Source organism: Oncorhynchus tshawytscha, linkage group LG10 (assembly GCF_018296145.1).
Source record: "Oncorhynchus tshawytscha isolate Ot180627B linkage group LG10, Otsh_v2.0, whole genome shotgun sequence".
In the NCBI taxonomy this organism is placed as follows: Eukaryota; Metazoa; Chordata; class Actinopteri; order Salmoniformes; family Salmonidae; genus Oncorhynchus; species Oncorhynchus tshawytscha.
Window position 1 is genome coordinate 22,907,810 of NC_056438.1, and position 16,545 is coordinate 22,924,354.

The 16,545-nt window shown below is 42.8% G+C and overlaps 1 protein-coding gene across 4 annotated transcripts in view; it reads right to left on the reverse strand.

Moving 5' to 3' along the window:
- LOC112259967 (adhesion G protein-coupled receptor L3) overlaps nucleotides 1-16,545 on the reverse strand; it is a 342,605-nt gene that overhangs the window by 65,813 nt on the left and 260,247 nt on the right. For all 4 annotated transcript variants that reach the window (XM_042328358.1, XM_042328359.1, XM_024434684.2 and 1 more), the window contains one exon: nucleotides 6,667-6,850. In XM_042328358.1, coding sequence (XP_042184292.1) covers nucleotides 6,667-6,850 — 184 coding nt within the window. The remainder of the gene's footprint in view (nucleotides 1-6,666; nucleotides 6,851-16,545) is intronic.

Genomic DNA, 16,545 nt, shown 5'->3' on the forward strand with positions numbered 1-16,545 from the left:
AAGTGAGGGCGTGGATCAGAAAACCAGTCAGTATCTGGTGTGGCTACCATTTGCCTCATGCAGCGCGACACATCTCCTTTGCAGAGTTGATCAGGCTGTTGATTGTGGCCTGTGGAATGTTGTCCCACTCCTCTTCATTGGCTGTATGAAGTTGCTGGATATTGGCGGGAACTGGAACATGCTGTCGTACATGTCGATCCAGAACATCCCAAACATGTTCAATGGGTAACATTGTCTAGTGAGTATGCAGGCCATGGAAGAACTGGGACATTTACAGCTTCCAGGAATTGTGTACAGATCATTTTGATATGAGGCTGTGCATTATCACGGTATCTCTGTGCATTCAAATTGCCAACGATAAAGTGCAATTGTGTTTGTTGTCCTTGGTTTATGCCTGCCAATACCATAACCCCACTGCCACCATGGGGCATTCCGCTCATAACGTTGACATCAGCAAACCGCTCGCTCACTCAACTTGTGAGGCCGTTTGGACGTACTGCCAAATTCTTTAAATGACAGAGGTTGCTTTTGGTAGAAAAATTAACATTAAATTCTGGTGGACATTCCTACAGTCAAGCATGCCAATTGCACTCTCCTGTTAAAATTTGAGGCATTGTGTTGTGTGACAAAACTGCACCTTTTAGAGTGGCCTTTTATTGTCCCCAGCACAAGGTGCACCTGTGTAATGATCATGCTATTTAATCAGCTTCTTGATATGCCACACCTGTCAGGTGTATTGATTATCTTGGCAAGAAGAAATGCTCACTAACAGGGATGTAAACAAATTCGTGCACAACATTTGAGAGAAATAAGCTTTTTGTGCATAGGGAACATTTTTGGGATCTTTTATTTCAGCTCATGAAACATGGCACCAACACTTCACATGTTGCGTTTATATTTTTGTTCATTTCTATTTTAAATTGAGGCTGTAACACAACAAAGTATGGAAAAAGTCAAGAGGTGTGAATACCTTCTGAAGGCACTATACATTCTGCATTAATTGCCTTTGAAAGAGCAAACATCAAAGCAGTGGACACACTGCTATGTTGTGGGTCTCTCAATACTAATGTACTTGGAGGGGTGGTCACCTGGGAAACAAACAAACCTTATTGGCTGGCAAACTAGGCAGAGCAAGGCCTAGTAAATATGTCACTGTGCATGATTAACCTGACTACCTCCATGAAGGATATAAAAACACATCTGCCGAGGGGGTGGGGAGGTAGTTTGCTGTGAGCGGATTGTTTTGTTTCCTTTCAAACGGGGCTAAGATCCCTTAATATCCTGATAAATTGAGTGCCAGAGACAATAAATTCCAATTTTTTTAATTCCCCAATGCTGGCTGCTTCTTTCGACTTGGCAGACCTATATTTTTGAGGTTGCCATGGTAGCAAGAGACTAAAAAAATCCCAAATCCCTTTAAGCTAAGGGAGATATATCATCTTTCCTTAATGCTCAATACACTGGCCGTTTCTTCAGCTCGCAAACATGTTTAATTGTACTCGCCTCCGTCCCCTTCCCCCGTTCCTTACAACTGTTTTCAGCAACCCTTTTAAATGTGAACTGCTGATTTGTTTAGTCCACAACTCAACAACTGATGAAGCCAGTTGTTCAAAATGTTTGTGTCATCCAACAGATCTTCCTGTTTCATCTCCCAGGGGCACGAGGAAGAACATTTCTCACAAAAACACACAGCTAAGGGCTTATCGTGGGAGAAGAGTGTCAACATTCCACTTTCACTCAACTGCTATTAGTATATTTCAATCCCCAAAAGATCCTCAGGCCTTGACCAGGATGCATAGAACCAGGGTTAACTAAAGTTAAGGAATTCGTACAGATATAAATAGGGTAATTTAAGATAATTAGGTACATTTACAGGTGACCACCAATGGAGGTCAACTACTCCCAACTGGGATGAACTTGCCCCCTAAGAGTCTGGGAATGTTTAGTGGTTGACATTTGATCTCTTTTGGAATTCTCAAGAGCCCATTGGTAGTTATTAGAGCACCCAGGATCAATAGCAAGAAGTAACCTGAACTATGGTTGCGTCCCAAATGGTATCCCATTCCGAATTTTGTGCACTTCTTTTGAACAGGGCCCATAGGGTTCTAGTCATAACTAGTGCACTATATCGGGAATAGGGTACAGTTTGGTACGCAAACTAATGAGCAGAACCAGAGATGAGACACTTGATATAGCTATACTTAATTGAAAGACAACTTAATCAAATATTCTGGAGAACAACACAATTAAATCAAGTATTTTTTTAAAACCAACACTAGAACCACTTAATTTATTACTGACATTTTTTTAAGACATGACCCCATTCATCCTTGACTTTTCCTAAAAAAGTCTATATAACACACTGTCGGTGTTAGAATCGTATTATCACAAACAGAACTGGAGATATAACCAGTTTAAGGAGGGCATGTCATTTTTTTGAATGCTTTTCTCTGTTTGCCTCCTTGGCCAGACCTGTTTTTTTTTTGCAAGTAACTTGTTCGCCAATGCCAGTGAAGTACAGAAATAGTCCATGGAGACATTGCTCGTCTTGCCAACGTAAGGTTCCACAAGCCTCACCACCACATTCTCCAACACTCGAGCCTGCAAGAACAAAGTCAGACTGGAGCTCCCTCCCTCTGTGCAAAATAAGACACCTGAACAGCGGTTGTACTCCACAACAGTGCTGAAGAATGACAAGAGGAAGGGGACCCAGTGAAGAGCGAACCGGAGAATAAGAGAATATTACGCACTACAACCAAACAAAGGTATGTCAAAGTGTGCCAAGCAAGTGAAAGCTATGGAAATTGTGTCAACTGTTAGGACAAGGGATAGCAGCTAACTGAAATCCACCTGATGCCATTGTGTGAAGAAGCACATAAGCACGAGCTGAAAATAACTGACTTTTTTTTTTTTTACTTCTGTCATATCGACACCTAGTGCTCTATTTTAACAAACCTAATGCAAAGGTAAATCTAAGCGCAGGCGGTAGCTCTACTGTTCCAGGGATGTGTCTGAAATATTTGAGCAATTTTCACTATTACAATTATATGAGAACCTGCTGGCGTTGGCACCAAAGGGCTGGGTTTGATGAATAAACATGTTGTGGGTGTGTCGAGGCCCCTCACTGGCCAATCAGAACATTCTCCATGGCTAAATATGTGGTTGCTTCAACTTGTGTATTTACGTTCTATCATGTACAGTACTGCCTTGGAATCAACTCCAATTCCAATGTTAGTCCGTTACAGTTTGTTAAATGGCTTCCAGAAATGATATAACAAAGTGTAGACCCATCTTTGCCAAATACCTTCACTTGAAACCATTTGCAGTCTACAAGTAATTGCATGGCTTCAATAGCATTCAAAATGATATAGGGGCTAGGGCCTACTGTACATTGCATTATGGCTGAGCATGGACAGGCCAAAAATGGTCAATAAACAAGATTAAATAAATTATGCATAAGGCCTAAAAAGAGAAGAAATAAGCACAATGAACTTGTTTTAAATAGGCTGTGTCACGTTATGACACCATTTCTCCCTGTGGGCAGTTACTATTGAAACAACGCAGACTATGGAGGGTTTAACGCACATCCAAACGTTTCACAGCGACTGGACAAATATCCAATAGAAATAGAAAGGTAGAACGTCCACTCACTGTTATACTGCTCCCAAATAGGCCTGTGTTTAATGAACATACACGGAAGCATCTTACAGGTGGCATTCACACATCTCCAAGAAGTTGCATTGCAAGCGCGTTGTCGCCATAAAACCAGGAAGGTGTATCATTCTAATAAGTTCGGTTGTAATAAAATGTAACGAAAAACAAGCAATCAGTAAAAAAATAAAAATAATAATAATATTGCCAAATGTAATGATATCATAAAAAATACAAAAAAGACACACACTGCTGTTGAACCAGCCTTTGTTATAGTAGGCCAAAGGGAGGGATTGGGTTTTTAACATATGAAACGGAAAGCAAGCAAGTTTTTTTTACAGGTAAACACGAGGTTCACTGGTATTCAGGAGGTTCTCATCTCTTCATTTCATAATGGGCACTTAGCCTACATCATGGAGGCTTTACGCACGTCCAGAACAGGGCCTGCATGGCTAAAATAATGTGGGCCTGCCGACAATGCATAGATACAAAGCTCCCTGTTTTACTCCTCTCAAACTTGATCTTCTAATAAAGCTTTGGCGATTAAGATGTATTTCCAAACTGTCTCAGGAGCAAAACCCTTTATCGTCAGTCTTGACTACTTCGCAATTGTATTGGGCAGATATTTTTTTAAAGAAGGGGGAAAACAACTTCATTGAGAGGGGGGGGATGATATGCTTGGTTTTGAATAAAATACAACAAAACATTTGTTCTTATGTTTCTAAATACAAAGTATACCTGCACCAAAAGCACAATAGGTTACTCTTGTTCCATGCCCACGGCATTTCGCTACACTCGCATCTGCTAACCATGTGTATGTGACAAATACAATTTGATTTGACTTGATTTGAAATGGGCAGTGCGCATTTCTGCTGTCAAAATTCATGCCATAACCCACTGCGTTACAGCTAAAACCATGTTTTGGTCAGTGCTGCCTGAAATCACCACTTTGGATCATGTATTTAAGGACACACACACACACAAATATTTAAACCCTGCCCATCTGAGCACTAGCGAGTTGATATAAGACAGGTAGTTTGTTGAACCTTTGTCAAACGTGGCGTTATGGGCTGGAAAATGTCAAAGTAACGTGTTTGGCACTAGTGCCGCCTTAACGCCAGCTGGAAATGGAGCCCTTACATTCATTATAATGCAATTATTGCTTTTTTTGCAGAGTTTCACTATTTATCAAGGCCACTTGGCACTAATAATGATGTTTAGGCTACTGAGGCTACTGATGTATTCATAATTTGACTCGCGTCTTGACCGTGCATCTTGGTGGTCGGGGTAGGGTGTTGTTTATTTTGACGTTATCAAAATAAACTGTTATTGTGTTCCAACACATACGCTTTCTGTTTCATAGTTCAAATTGATGCATCATGCCATTTGGTCCTCTAAATAGCTATACAACAGCAATATAGAGTAGTTAAATAGTACTACATCAATATCCATCTTGCCTCTGTTAGGCGTATGGAACAACCAGTGGATAAGTCATTCTACAGTATTTCCTATTATCACATTCAAGGTTCTGAATGAACTTGAATACAGTCACTTAGAATTGGCCCCCTCATTAAACTAAGCTCAAACAATGATCACTAAGACTGTGGCTGCATCTCCAATGGCATTCCTTGTGTAGTGCACTACTTTTGAAGAGGGCTCATAGGGCTCTGGTCAAAAGAAGTGCACTATATCGGGAATAGCAAAGCTCTCTCGCTTACCCTCTGTTTACCAAGACGCAGCACGATCATACAGGAATTTAGTTTGTCCCAACTGGTTCCCCTTGGACGACCAGAATAATCACATTAGGATGGCTAATGCTAATATTAATGGCAATTGGAGGCGAGGCTGAAAATGTAGTAATCTGTTTAACCAGATGTGATTAGACAACAGCCACTGTTCTTTGAGATGAGACACATTTCCTGCTGGCTTTGCCTTGAACAATTGTCTAATCTTTTATCATTTAAAATAATCAAAAAGCTCTTTGCATATCTTGTAACATTATAATATAATACATGACATTAAGCAGACACTGTTGTCAAAAGTGCGTGCATAAATACATTTTGGTATGGGTGGCCCCAGCGGGAATCAAACCACCAATCACTGCGTTGCAAGGGCCACGCTCCATCTTGCTTTGCGAAATACGCTTTGCTATTCCCGATTAATTCAAAGACTCAACCATGGACTCTCTTACTGACAGTTGTGGTTGCTTCGCGTGATGTATTGTTGTCTCTACCTTCTTGCCCTTTGTGCTGTTGTCTGTGCTCAATAATGTTTGTACCATGTTTTGTGCTGCTACCATGTTGTGTTACAACCATGCTGTTGTCATGTGGTGTTGCTACCATGCTGTGTTGTCATGTGTTTCTGACATGCTATGTTGCTGTCTTTTAGGTCTCTCTTTATGTAGTGTTGTCTCTCTTGTCGTGATGTGTGTTTTGTCTTATATTTGTGTTTTTACTCCCAGCCCCCGTCCCCACAGAGGACCTTTTGCCTTCTGGTAGGCCGTCACTGTAAATAAGAATGACTTCTTTAAATGACTTGCCTAGTTAAATAAAGGTTCAATATTTTTGTTGTGCTGAAAATAAGTAAACCAAGTCATATGGGACCAATGTTATATATTCCAGAAGTATATATTCCAGAAGTATATACTCCAGAAGTATATTAGGTATCACGAGATGAGACAACATTTGCGATCACACTGTCCTACGACGTCTATGAAAAGGTTTGCAAAACATTCAGTCAATTGTATTTCTTACACATCCTAGTAATCATGTTTTGGCAGGTTGACAGATCATCTCGTCTTCACCAGTGTACATATAAGTGCCTGAAGATTTCTCTTTTTACCACACCAATCAGTTCTATCGCTGTGTGTATGTATGTATGTATGTGTGTGTGTGTGTGTGTGTGTGTGTGTGTGTGTGTGTGTGTGTGTGTGTGTGTGTGTGTGTGTGTGTGTGTGTGTGTGTGTGTGTGTGTGTGTGTGTGTGTGTGTGTGTAAAGCTTTAAGTCTGTACTCACGGATGTTGTTTGTGTTCTCCTGCACGATGTCCGTCTTGAGCAGGTTGTCGGCCAGGATGAAGGCCCCCTGCTCCACCGTGTCCAGCAGCATGGTGGCTGCTCTCAGCTGCTCCCCGGTGCTCAGGTCCCTCCACGCCGACTGGGCCTGGGGCTGAAGCAGGTTGTTCACGGTCTCCACCATGGCCTGCACCAGACAACATGGAGAGTTAGCGACATGAAGATAGTGGAGGGGACTAAGCAACCAGAGCATCAGTATGGAGGTAGCAAGGCAAGGGATCAGTATGGGTTATGGAAGCCCTTCAGACTGTACTATCACCAGTGATAGATATATATGGCCATTTAAAAAAAAGTGGTAGTTAACAGGTTATTAGGGATGTCAATTCAGTTATGCCAGGACTTTTCAGAGGAAGAAATATTACGGAAGGTTAGTCACAGATGTTTGCAGGATCTTGGGAGATGTTAGATATTACCAGAGATTTTCGAGAAAGTCATCTCAAATAGGGCATAGCAACATTGCGCTAAGGTGATTACGTGTAGACAAACAGGCAATGGTAAATCTTATGTTTCCAAGAGAAACAATGACATTATCTAAATAATTGAACAGGTAAAAGCCAGGCTGTGGCTGATGCATTTCCATGAATGTCCCATGAATGTATTCAGCCCCAATAATCCCCATATTGCGCCATGCTACAGTATCACATGCATACAATTACAATGAAACAGAATACTTTTAAATAATCCTAATATATTTTTCAGTACAGGCAGCCAATAGCGTCCAGGTTGTTTTGTTTTCGGCTCCTCAGGATGACCACTCTCCGAGGAACACTATTGTCTATTAATATTGTTTAACCTCAATTATGTTTTCCCTAATCCCACAATAAATTAACAGTCAGAAACCAATAAACCAGGGAGAAAGAAAAGAGAGCATTCTCCTGAGAAGATTAACAATTTAGAGCAATTAAAGATGTAGAAATGCCGATGGCAAGACATTTGAATAGAATATTAATTGGTCAAGCTGAACCATTCTATCCCTCTGATGCAACAGAAGAAAATGCATAATCATAACTGAAAATAAAACGCTTATCCATGAATGCACAGCATTCACAGTTGCTCTTTCATCTCAAAACATAATAATCCAACATTGACAAGGACTATTGAACAGTGGTTTTTAAAAAAGCACCGAAAAGAGTGGGAACAAAATATGAATTTTAAAGAAATCATCACAGCCTCTTCTGATATCCCACAACTTCAAAGGGCAATTTACTCGTCCTCGTTTGCAAAGATGGAAGCCGCGCTTGATCGTAAATGCACGAGAGTCTGAGGGAGAAACATTAAGCCCTTTAAGAGGGGGGAGAACAATCTCCTCCAACGCCGCATATGGCAATACCTTGGTGTGATCCCCGCGGCCACAGCAGGTTCTGTTTTTGATCAATGGACTATGAAAGAGAATAGGAGTTTTCGAAGATGATATCAGAGTACCTGGGGGACGAAACCTCAGGCAATGCAATTCAATAACAGCACATGGGAGCTGCCCTACAGAATTCAACTGATTACGATGAAGTAATTCTATAAACATTATAGACATTACAATCCACACACACAAGAGTTATCAGCCTCAAACTGTCTTAGTTTTGGACTGAATGGCAGCTAGACTAGAGTATCTCTGGAAGAGGAAGAGTAGTGATCGTATTCAACTCCGTAGCGGGCTGCGATGAAGGGAATATCAAATAGAAGCATCTGGCTTTTCCACACTCCTCAGCGCACAGATGCTGTCATTTTTTAAAGGCTTTTTTTAAAGGCAGGCAGGCATCCAACTTTGATGTAATTATTCATTATCTCCAGCCAATCGCACCTTTTGACATCAACGGAGACGGCGAGGTTGATTCGCTCTCAATTAAGGAGCTCTTTCTCTGCGGCACTGACATATTTTCCCCTTCGCCAGGTCTGGTTTAAATATTGAAAGAATGAATCATCAGTGGCTGTGTGTTAGATGGGTGGATGTGCAGAATGAAGTGTTGGACCATCCACAAAATGTCGCTTGGACAGTTTCAGGTACAGTACAAAGCCAAGTGATGAATGAAAATCACGTAGAAGAAAGGCCGTAGAACGCTTGGACATATAGGACATATTTCTAGGATGTTATGAAGTCTATCTAGTATGCAATTTGTTCTTCCAGAGATTACATGCTGGATCCATCAACAACATGATACACTCATCATTTTGTGTTAAGCCACTGAATTAGTTGCAGTCTTTGGGAATGGCACATAATAGGGTAGCATTTGCAAGTCAATGCGACATAAAGTCGTGTTTTGGATAGGGATACTCAGAAATGATAGGGCATTGATTGGAGTGCGGATTCAAGTATAAAGCCCCTAATTTTGAATCAGGAAGTCACATTTTGACAGGGCTTAGCTGCTTAATATGGGGTTATGATGCTTATCTGTGGACATAATAGAGAATCAATCAATTACGAACATAAATCTGGATTACTTGGACGGGTATCACGAGTCATAATTATTCAACGTCAACAGTGTATAACACTTCATGAAGAGTGTTTCAAGTAAGTTTAATGATGTTGGGGAATAAATATATACAGTGCCTTCAGAAAGTATTCATAACCCTTGATTTATGTTGTATTTTGTTGTGTTACACCCTGAATTCAAAATGGATTAGATATTATTTTTTCCCCCCACTGACATTATGGAGTACGGTGTCTAGATCAGTGACACAAAATATACATTTAATAAATATTTATTACAAGCTGTAACACAACAAAATGTGGAAAAAGTAAAGGGGTCTGAATACTTTCTGAAGGCACTAAGTTGGAGCAATTACGTTTAGCAGTGAGTTTACCCGTCCAGCCGGGAGCCTTCAGAGACAAATGAGATCGACGGTATATCCCTGGGGATGACACACACAAACTCCCACACCCTTTTCACGAGAGCCTCTAATTCCCAAAGGGGAGAGTGGAGGGGAGTGAAGGAGAGGAGAGAGAGGGATATGCACCCAAGCAGCACAACACACTCAGTGTAGTGGGGTAGAGGAGTGTTGATGCCTTACTGCAGCCAGGCTGCTTCTCCATCTGTCAAAAGCACTGGTTCGGCTCACAGAGCTCCAAACTTTCAACCACTGTTAGGTTTCTGCCCCCCCCCCCGCCACCAGTTTCCTCTGCTCTCTTGAAAGATCCAAGCCACCCAGGGAAACCAACACTTTCTGGTTCTTTGCTAATCATCAACTAGCCAAATGCCACCAAATGCTATGGTTGTGACAAGCTGTTGACTGGGCAAGAAAAAGGCCCCATTCCAATACTTGTGAATTACATCCTTCCTTAATCCCCCTCTCCCTTCCTTAAGTAGTTACTGATCTAATTCTACTAGGTTAATGCACAGGTTCCAATACATAGCTTTCACCAATCGAGATCAATATCAGACCAGTGATAATTCCAAATAAGGGATGAAGGAATGATGCAATCTTGATTTGAACAGGGCCAATGTATCGTGCTGCGGCCATTTATACCAATGAAGGGGGAAGGAAGGGGTGGCTATTAGTATGGGACCTGGAACTGGTCCAAGTCAGCCCGTGTGGTGTGTGTGCTGATTGATGAAATGAACTCGAGGTCGGGGAAATTGATTCTGGCTGAGCTCAAACTCCCGTCACCGGCTTAGCAGAATGGAAGAAGGATGGAGCGCGAGTCAGACTAGTGGCCCTCACTTTCTCACTTTCCACTTCCTTATTCCACACGCTTTTCCTCTCACCCCCTATCTTGTTGACTTTTTTCTGCAACATGTTCAGTTGTGATATAGGAGAGGTTGCCGTCTTTCTGAGTTCTGTCTTTCGTTTGGTCCTTATCTATATGTACCCCTCTTTCTCGCCCTCTACAATATAGTATGGTAATAACATAACATACAATGCATGAACATCTCATTCCAAAATAAGGGGCATTAATATGGAGTTGCCGCAGGGACAAGCTTCCAATCAGCCACAAGAGCATTAGTGAGGTCAGTCGGCGCTCCAATTCATCCCAAAGGTGTTTTATGAGGTCAGGGCCTCAACCCCAACCCCATCAAGTTGTCCCACAATCTCGACAAACCATTTCTGTATGGACCTCGCTTTGTGCATGGGGGCATTGTCATGCTGAAACAGGAAAGGGCCTTCCCCAAACTGTTGCCACAAAGTTGGAGGCACAGAATCGTCTAGAATGTCATTGTATGCTGTAGCATTAAGACTGCCCTTCACTGGAACTAAGGGGCACAAACCATGATAAACAGCCCCAGACAATTATTACTCCTCCACCAAACTTTACAGTTGGCACTATGCATTGGGGCAGGTAGCGTTCTCCTGGCATCCACTAAACCCAGATTCGTCCGTCTGACTGCCAGATGGTGAAGCGTCATTCAACACTCCAGAGGACACGTTTCCACTGCTCCAGAGTCCAATGGCGGCGAGCTTTACACCACTGCAGCCGACGCTTGGCATTGCACATGGTGATCTTAGGCTTGTGTGTGACTGCTCGGCCATGGAAACCCATTTCATGAAGTTCCCGATGAACAGTTATTGTGCTGACGTTGCTTCCAGAGGTAGTTTGGAACTCGGTAGTATGTGTTGCAAAGAGGACAACACTCAGCGGCCCCATTCTGTGAGCTTGTGTGGCCTACCACTTCGCAGCTGAGCCGCTGTTGCTCCTAGACATTTCCACTTCACAATAACAGCACTTACAGTTGACCGGGGCATCTCTAGCAAGGCAGAAATTTGACAAACTGACTTGTTGGAAAGGTGGCATCATATGACGGTGCCATGTTGAAAGTCACTACTACTATATCCGCAATCGACAGTTATACTAGTGAATGTGTGGGGCTTTCAAACACACAATACATGAGATAAAAGTTAAGATCACAATACAAAGACTAACAGGAAAACACACACTCAAGAAAGGTCATCCAAAGGTGAGTGTCAATATGAACATTGTCTCCCTTGTCAAGTAATGTGCAAACAGCACCTCGTCACAAAGTCAACTACGACTCCAAGTCAAGCCTATTCACCCTGCAAGTTAACTGAACACAGCAGGAAGACACTTCATGAGCAGTCCAAGGGTCTATAGGTAAATTAACTAAGAATTTACGACTCTGAGACAGAGGTACTTTTACGCTGAATGGCCATGATCTCATCGTATCCCTGTCGGACTCTGACCGTGAACAGACACGGCCCATATAACATAGCGAGGGTCGAGTCGGTAGACAGTAAACTGCAGGACAGAATGGTGGTTGGGGGGTTGGGTAGAGGGGAAACGGTCTTTATGACTATGTGGTCATTCTAACATCATCTTTTAACAAATTGTCCAGCAATAAAAATCGTAGAATCTCATGGACAAGGCAACGCTTCACTTACGGCCTTTCTAAGGTCGTCTTCTGCAGTGACACGTTCACTAGATTACCCCCCTATATACGAGAAAGAAGGGGAGAAGGGGTTACGTTGAACAAGGGGTCAGTACCCAATATCCGAACAATATTCCCGGGATTTCTTGGTCTATGATCTTCACTCACGCACGCAAGATACAATTGTCCTCTTTAACGGCGTAGGAAAGTTCTACCATGTGATAAATCCCTTCGCTCCACATACACTTAGCAGAAATTCGTCTCCCTTTGGAAATGTTATGTGTCGGCGGCCATTTTAAAGAGAAGGCGTTTGACCTTAGTTTGAAGCAAAGGGGATGTCATCACAGTAACAACCACAGTGTTTAAGCCACTAAACCAGAGATTATTGAATACACCAAAGAGGATAGAAAGCTGGGAGCCATTTTGATTGTTTGAAATAAAAGAGCAGAAGCCTTTTACATATCTGATAGGGACATCATCCTTTATGGTGAAAACAGAGGCTCGGGGGAGTGGGGGTTTGCACTGAATGTTTGTAGTAAATCAAGTTAACAAATCATTTTAAAAAGGGACCAAAGAGGACCTACTGATAATACCCATGATGCTCTACACTGTATTGACGTAGTCTGCAAAGGCAATTGCTCACAAACTACTAAACGAGAGAGTAAATTAATATGAAGCTTTCAAAGATACGTTTTGTGCTTAAATTGGGATCCAATATCCTCAACCCTTTCCAGTAAGACGTCTCCACAATGTGACATGTTGAATTACAGTATCTATAAATATTGGTCTACTACAGACACCCTTGAATCTCTTTCTAAGGTGTTATTCTGTAATGGTTCTGCATAGACCCGGCGGCATGCGAATGGTGCCGTCATCCACTCCACATAAAACAAGATGGTGAACCGGGCTCGTCTCATCTCCATTAGAGAGCAAACACCAGCTCCGTTCTCCCAATCGCCCATTAGCGTGGGGGCTAACGAGCAGTTGGGGGTGCATACCTGATCACCAATCTCAATAACATCCGCGCCCTCCGACGTGCACTGGCAGTCAATTCACCCAAGCCCATCCTCGCACTGCTATAATCTGTTTGTTTGATTTTTAAAAAAGTAATTTCTCACCCTGAGAAGTCTGGTTGAGCATTTAACATAATGTCTTTACCTTATTGAAAACGATCATTGCGCATGGTGTGCTCAGCCTGGTTCCAAAACAGAGGGTGTGTGTGTGTGTGTGTGTGTGTGTGTGTGTCTATGCATGTGTACATCTCTGTCTGTGCAGGCAGGTGCTGCAGAGAGAGGCATCTACCTTGGTGTCTTTTGTATGCCTTCACTATATCCCTTATGATGACAACCAGGGCTTCTGGTTGGAGAAAACGCCCAATTTCCTCAATCAATGAAAATCCCTCAAAGCCATAGTGCCGCGCAATCAAAGTCTGTGTATACAGAAGACTGGTAGATGTTCCATTATTCCAGTTCGTCGAGCAAGATTCCTTCCCCTTTTGTTTAACACGGTCAGGCGCACGTTGACGCCATGTACACGGTTCAACCTTGTGCTCACACACACACACACACACACACACACACACACACACACACACACACACACACACACACACACACACACACACACACGTAGATACTAGTGTGCACATAAACATGTGTATACACACACACACTCACTCACAGTGTCATCGATAAAGAATGTATTTCCTAGTCAGTGCATGTAAAACAATAAGCAAACGGCAACTGATACAAATCCGTACACACACACACTTATACATAGCCATACGCTGTGACACACACACACACACACACTTATACATAGCCATACGCTGTGTCACACACACACACACACACACTTATACATAGCCATACGCTGTGACACACACACACACACACACTTATACATAGCCATACGCTGTGACACACACACACACACACACTTATACATAGCCATACGCTGTGTCACACACACACACACACACACACACACTTATACATAGCCATACGCTGTGTCACACACACACACACACACACACACACACACACACACACACACACACACTTATACATAGCCATACGCTGTCACACACACACACACACACACACACACACACACACACACACACACACTTATACATAGCCATACGCTGTGTCACACACACACACACACACACACACACTTATACATAGCCATACGCTGTGTCACACACACACACACACACTTATACATAGCCATACGCTGTGTCACACACACACACACACACACGTAGATACTAGTGTGCACATAAACATGTGTATACACACACACACACACACTCACTCACAGTGTCATCGATAAAGAATGTATTTCCTAGTCAGTGCATGTAAAACAATAAGCAAACGGCAACTGATACAAATCCGTACACACACACACTTATACATAGCCATACGCTGTGTCACACACACACACACACACACTTATACATACCCATACGCTGTGTCACACACACACACACACACTTATACATAGCCATACGCTGTGTCACACACACACACACACACACACACACTTATACATAGCCATACGCTGTGTCACACACACACTTATACATAGCCATACGCTGTGTCACACACACACACTTATACATAGCCATACGCTGTGTCACACACACACACACTTATACATAGCCATACGCTGTGTCACACACACACACTTATACATAGCCATACGCTGTGTCACACACACACACTTATACATAGCCATACGCTGTGTCACACACACACACTTATACATAGCCATACGCTGTGTCACACACACACACACACACACTTATACATAGCCATACGCTGTGTCACACACACACTTATACATAGCCATACGCTGTGTCACACACACACACTTATACATAGCCATACGCTGTGTCACACACACACACTTATACATAGCCATACGCTGTGTCACACACACACACACTTATACATAGCCATACGCTGTGTCACACACACACACTTATACATAGCCATACGCTGTGTCACACACACACACTTATACATAGCCATACGCTGTGTCACACACACACACTTATACATAGCCATACGCTGTGTCACACACACACACTTATACATAGCCATACGCTGTGTCACACACACACACACACACACACACACACACACACACACACACACACATACACACACACACACACACTTATACATAGCCATACGCTGTGTCACACACACACACACACACACACACACACACACACACACACACACACACACACTTATACATAGCCATACGCTGTGTCACACACACACACACACACACACTTATACATAGCCATACGCTGTGTCACACACACACACACACACACACACACACACACACACACACACACACACACTTATACATAGCCATACGCTGTGTCACACACACACACACACACACACTTATACATAGCCATACGCTGTGTCACACACACACACACACACACACACACACACACACACACACACTTATACATAGCCATACGCTGTGTCACACACACACACACACACACACACACACACACACACACACACACACACACACACACACACACACACACACACACACACACACACTTCATCCGTGGAAAACGCACAATAAAACCGCCATTACATATTGAAGTGACTTCAGACACAACTCGGAGGATTTGAAACAACCAATGCATGTCACCTAACAGATGTGACGCCACCACAGATACGTAGAACATCTGGAAGCTATAGGAACCATCTGTGGGGGGCGTGCGTGCATGCCAACTCATTCAGCAGCTCTTTTCAAGGCAGAGCCGATATTCATGTCATTTTTCTGACAAGCCTGGATATCAACTCCACACTGGAGCTCAAGAAATAGTCCCTACAAATTGGGACACACATGCATAATGCATCAGGAAGAGTCACCCCCCCCAATATGAGTCTTGCCTGTCAAGGACGTTCTGGTGGAGGGTGGGTTTTGACTCCAGGTTTAAATGAGGTCACTTTCGGGTGTTGACCGTGGAAGACGGTGGGGGATTTAAATGCCTGGATGTCCTATGGAAAATCTTAAGAGTCAACTTACTTGATGGTAGTGTTGAGCGACTGCATAGCCAGTGAAGGTTATTACAATGTACTAATCGTTTCACAGCTGTGAATATATGCTACCATTACATCATCATGTGATCGTTGGCACACATCTCTGGTGATGTCATTGGTATCGCCAGCTTGACATTTCCTTCAAGTAAAAACATGATATCTTGTTTAACATACATATCCAGAGCATAAACTATCCAACCATGACCAACCAATGTCCATGTGAAATCCATGAGCAACCAATGTCCATGTGAAATCCATGAGCAACCAATGTCCATGTGAAATCCATGAGCAACCAATGTCCATGTGAAATCCATGAGCAACCAATGTCCATGTGAAATCCATGAGCAACCAATGTCCATGTGAAATCCATGAGCAACCAATGTCCATGTGAAATCCATGAGCAACCAATGTCCATG